The sequence below is a fragment of the Pristiophorus japonicus genome, chromosome 19 (assembly GCF_044704955.1).
Source record: "Pristiophorus japonicus isolate sPriJap1 chromosome 19, sPriJap1.hap1, whole genome shotgun sequence".
NCBI lineage: Eukaryota > Metazoa > Chordata > Chondrichthyes > Pristiophoridae > Pristiophorus > Pristiophorus japonicus.
This window is the reverse complement of record NC_091995.1, coordinates 31,033,750-31,037,440: the sequence shown is the minus strand read 5'-3', so window position 1 is coordinate 31,037,440 and position 3,691 is coordinate 31,033,750. Positions and strand designations below refer to the sequence as shown.

The 3,691-nt window shown below is 41.8% G+C and overlaps 1 protein-coding gene across 1 annotated transcript; it reads left to right on the top strand.

Annotated features, from left to right (window-relative positions):
* The first annotated feature begins 806 nt into the window (after positions 1-806).
* Positions 807-3,226, top strand: LOC139230416 (probable G-protein coupled receptor 139). The gene is made up of 2 exons (XM_070862254.1): positions 807-880; positions 2,362-3,226. Exons 1-2 carry the CDS (start codon positions 807-809, stop codon positions 3,224-3,226), a joined length of 939 nt encoding a protein of 312 aa, XP_070718355.1.
* Positions 3,227-3,691: the final 465 nt, after the last annotated feature.

Below are 3,691 nucleotides of genomic sequence, written 5' to 3'. Positions count from 1 at the left end.
TTTCAGAAGGCTTTCGACAAGGTCCCACACAAGAGATTAATGTGCAAAGTTAAAGCACATGGGATTGGGGGTAGTGTGCTGACGTGGATTGAGAACTGGTTGTCAGACAGGAAGCAAAGAGTAGGAGTAAACAGGTACTTTTCAGAATGGCAGGCAGTGACTAGTGGGGTACCGCAAGGTTCTGTGCTGGGGCCCCAGCTGCTTACATTGTACATTAATGATTTAGACGAGGGGATTAAATGCAGTATCTCCAAATTTGCGGATGACACTAAGTTGGGTGGCAGTGTGAGCTGCAAGGAGGATGCTATGAGGCTGCAGAGTGACTTGGATAGGTTAGACGAGTGGGCAAATGCATGGCAGATGAAGTATAATGTGGATAAATGTGAGGTTATCCACTTTGGTGGTAAAAACAGATTAGGAAAAGGGAAGGTGCAACGAGACCTGGGTGTCATGGTACATCAGTCATTGAAGGTTAGCATGCAGGTACAGCAGGCGGTTAAGAAAGCAAATGGCATGTTGGCCTTCATAGCGAGGGGATTTGAATACAGGGGCAGGGAGGTGTTGCTACAGTTGTACAGGGGTGAGGTGTTATTAAGCGTGAGATTGCTATGTGGCTTGCATTCTCCACTGATCATACAGCTCACCTTTATGACTGATTAATGAAGAGGTGCACTAATTTATTTGAAAGGTACAGCTAATTATAGCGGTTACATAACCTTCACTCTCACTGGAGAATTGGCTCATATATAAATCAAACATCTTTCGATGCTTTGCCTCGCTTCTGCAGCTCTGGCTTTGAGCAGAACATGGGACCACAGGCTCTTGAGATAGAGATTTTCTATCCGATTCTTGCACTTATTGGTGTTCCTGGTAAGATTTTGTAAACCATAACTAATTTCCGTATACCATTGTTTTGCTATGTTACAAAAGTGCATCATTGGCTGTATAACGGATTGAGTCATGTGGTGTTCATCAAAGCCGCAAATAAATGCAAGTCTTTATTTCTTAACTGCAATATTACATCCCTTTGTGATTTTTATTTTTGTTGACGTAAATGCGCCTTCACACCTGGGGTAGTAACGTGTAGGATTGAATCACATGCCCGTCGAAGCGATAGCATGATTTTTTGTCCCCATTTATTTTAACTGGAACGGAAATCGATCGGTTCTATCTCATTGATTGGGCGGTCAGCCTCGCCTCGTTACTATGCAGGTTGTGAAGTTGAAACAGGAACATTTGGCATTTACTTGTCAGCTTTGGCTCAATGGTAGCACTCTCGTACTCCGAGTCCAGAAGATCTTGGCTTCCGATCCCACTTCAGTGACCAGAATTCATTTTTTAAGCTAATATTTACATGCAGTAGTGAAGCAGCACTGCACTGTCACAGTGCCATCTTTTACATAAGATGTTAGCAAATAGGTGGGTCTGGATGTTAATCTCGAGCGATGGCGCAAAATGAGCAGTATAGAATTGGCACACATTAAACACAGCGCCTGATATTCAGTTGCTTTGCAATTAAGCCAGCTTGCCCACCTGACAAGTTACGTTAAAAATGCACCGATTTAGTAGTTCATGTTTGCAAATCTTAACGGTCCTATAAGCAAGTTCCTAATGGAAGGATTTTTTCGAAGAACATTACCTCGACTTTTTATTAGGCACTTTGCAGCCTTGTGAATTCAATATCGAGTTTAACAATTTCAGATCATAAACTCTGCGCCATTTTTTTTACATTGCAGCCGTTGATGACTCAGTCATTACCATTTGCACCTCTGTTAGACTCATCCTTTGTTACTTTTCTTGTCCCATTAAATCTTCTTTTCCTTTGTAATATCATAACGTGTATCATTTGATCTCTCCTAACTTCTGCACTATCAGACATTCCCATTTATGCTTTCCCACCATCCCCCTTTCCCTGCCCCTGCTTAAAATCTGTTACGTCTCTAAACTTTTCCAGTTCTGTCGAAAGATCACTGACATGAGATGATAACTCGGTTTCTCCCTCCACAAATGCTGCCTAACTTGCTGTGTATTTCCAGTATTGAATGTTATTTATTAGCTCTAGTTTAAAATGGGCGATGTTGAATTGGCCGCCATTGACATAGCATTCCTAAGATTCCCGTTCAACGACTTTCGCAGAAAATAAAAGCAGGCGTGTTACTCATTGTGTGGCCAATTTGATATCACTGTTTTACATACTCACACAAAGTTAAAATTAACAATCATACCTCCATGTCTCGCGAATTCTAACATTTTGGATTCTAATGGGGTGATAGTGAACATCTCTTCTGAATGCTTTGCTAAGTTTCCTGTTTTTCAATTCCTTTCAGCGACCCTGATGTCAATTTTGATTATTTTCCAAAGAAAGTGTGGACTTTCCAAAGGGATCGCTCGTTATATGATGGCCATGGCTGTGGGAGACATAATGGTTCTCATCTTTAATGTTATTGTGAGTCAAATAATTAAGTTTCATTTCCCAGATTCACTATTGAATTACACTTACGTGTGTCGTTTCAGTGCCTTCATGCAAGGGCTTAGCATTCAACTTTCCATCTGGTTCACAATGTCATTCACCTTTGACCGCTTCATCGCCATTCGTTGCCAGAAAGTGAAGTCAACATATTGCACTGAAAGAACGGCCACGGTGGTCTTGATAACCGTATGTGTGCTTAACATTTTCATCAGTGTTCCCATGTTTTTCCGCTATGAGCCCTATCATATTGTTAACAAGATACCATGGGGCTGCCGTACCGTAACAGGATACTTCAGTTTACCAGCATGGAAAGCTCACAAATGGATTACCAACCTCTCAAGCACATTACTTCCAATCCCTTTGCTTTTGCTGTTAAATTCTCTTACTGCCAGGCACATCCTATTGGCAAATAGGACCCGCAGAGCCCTGAAGATGCGCGGCAATGGGCATAGCAGCAGTGACCCCGAGATAATGAGCCGAAGAACTTCCATCATTCTGCTCTTCGCTATCTTGGGGAGCTTTATTGTGCTGTCGGCGCCAATTACTGTAATACACATATGTGTCGGTGTCACAGAGACAGTTACTTTCCAAGGTTCAAACTCCCTTTATTTGGCAGTTAGAATTACATTTCTGTTGATGTGCACGACTTCCTGTACAAACACCTGCATTTATGCAATGACCCAGAGGAGATTCAGAGCAGAGATCAAGATTGTGTTGAAATATCCGTATACTTTCATTATTAAACATTTTCAATAATTTTTACAGATGAAATCAAACCAAAGTGAATTACCCGTCGTTTCGCATGCAAATTTGTTCAATTCCTAGTTAAAGTCTTGTTGCCCCACCCATTATGGCTTGCAACAGCCCACTTGGTTTATGAACTCCTCGAAGAATCTGAACACTCCGAACAGCTTGTGAATGCACAAACATCCCTTCAGAATCTCTGGTCACTCTTGTTTATCATAGACACGTAGGAACACAGAAAATAGGTGCAGGAGTAGGCCATTAGGGCATTCAAGTCTCCACCACCATCTAGTATGATCATCCACCGTAAGGGATATAGCAGGCGAAGAGCAGACAGATAGGTGTTCAGAATGCAATGCTGAAGTTACTGAACTAATCAGTATATGGAGAGTCTGAGGAATCATTGCCTATGTATGTAACACTTGCTTATGGAGGTATAGCACAGTTACAACGCATTCAAATTGTATGGTTAACCTT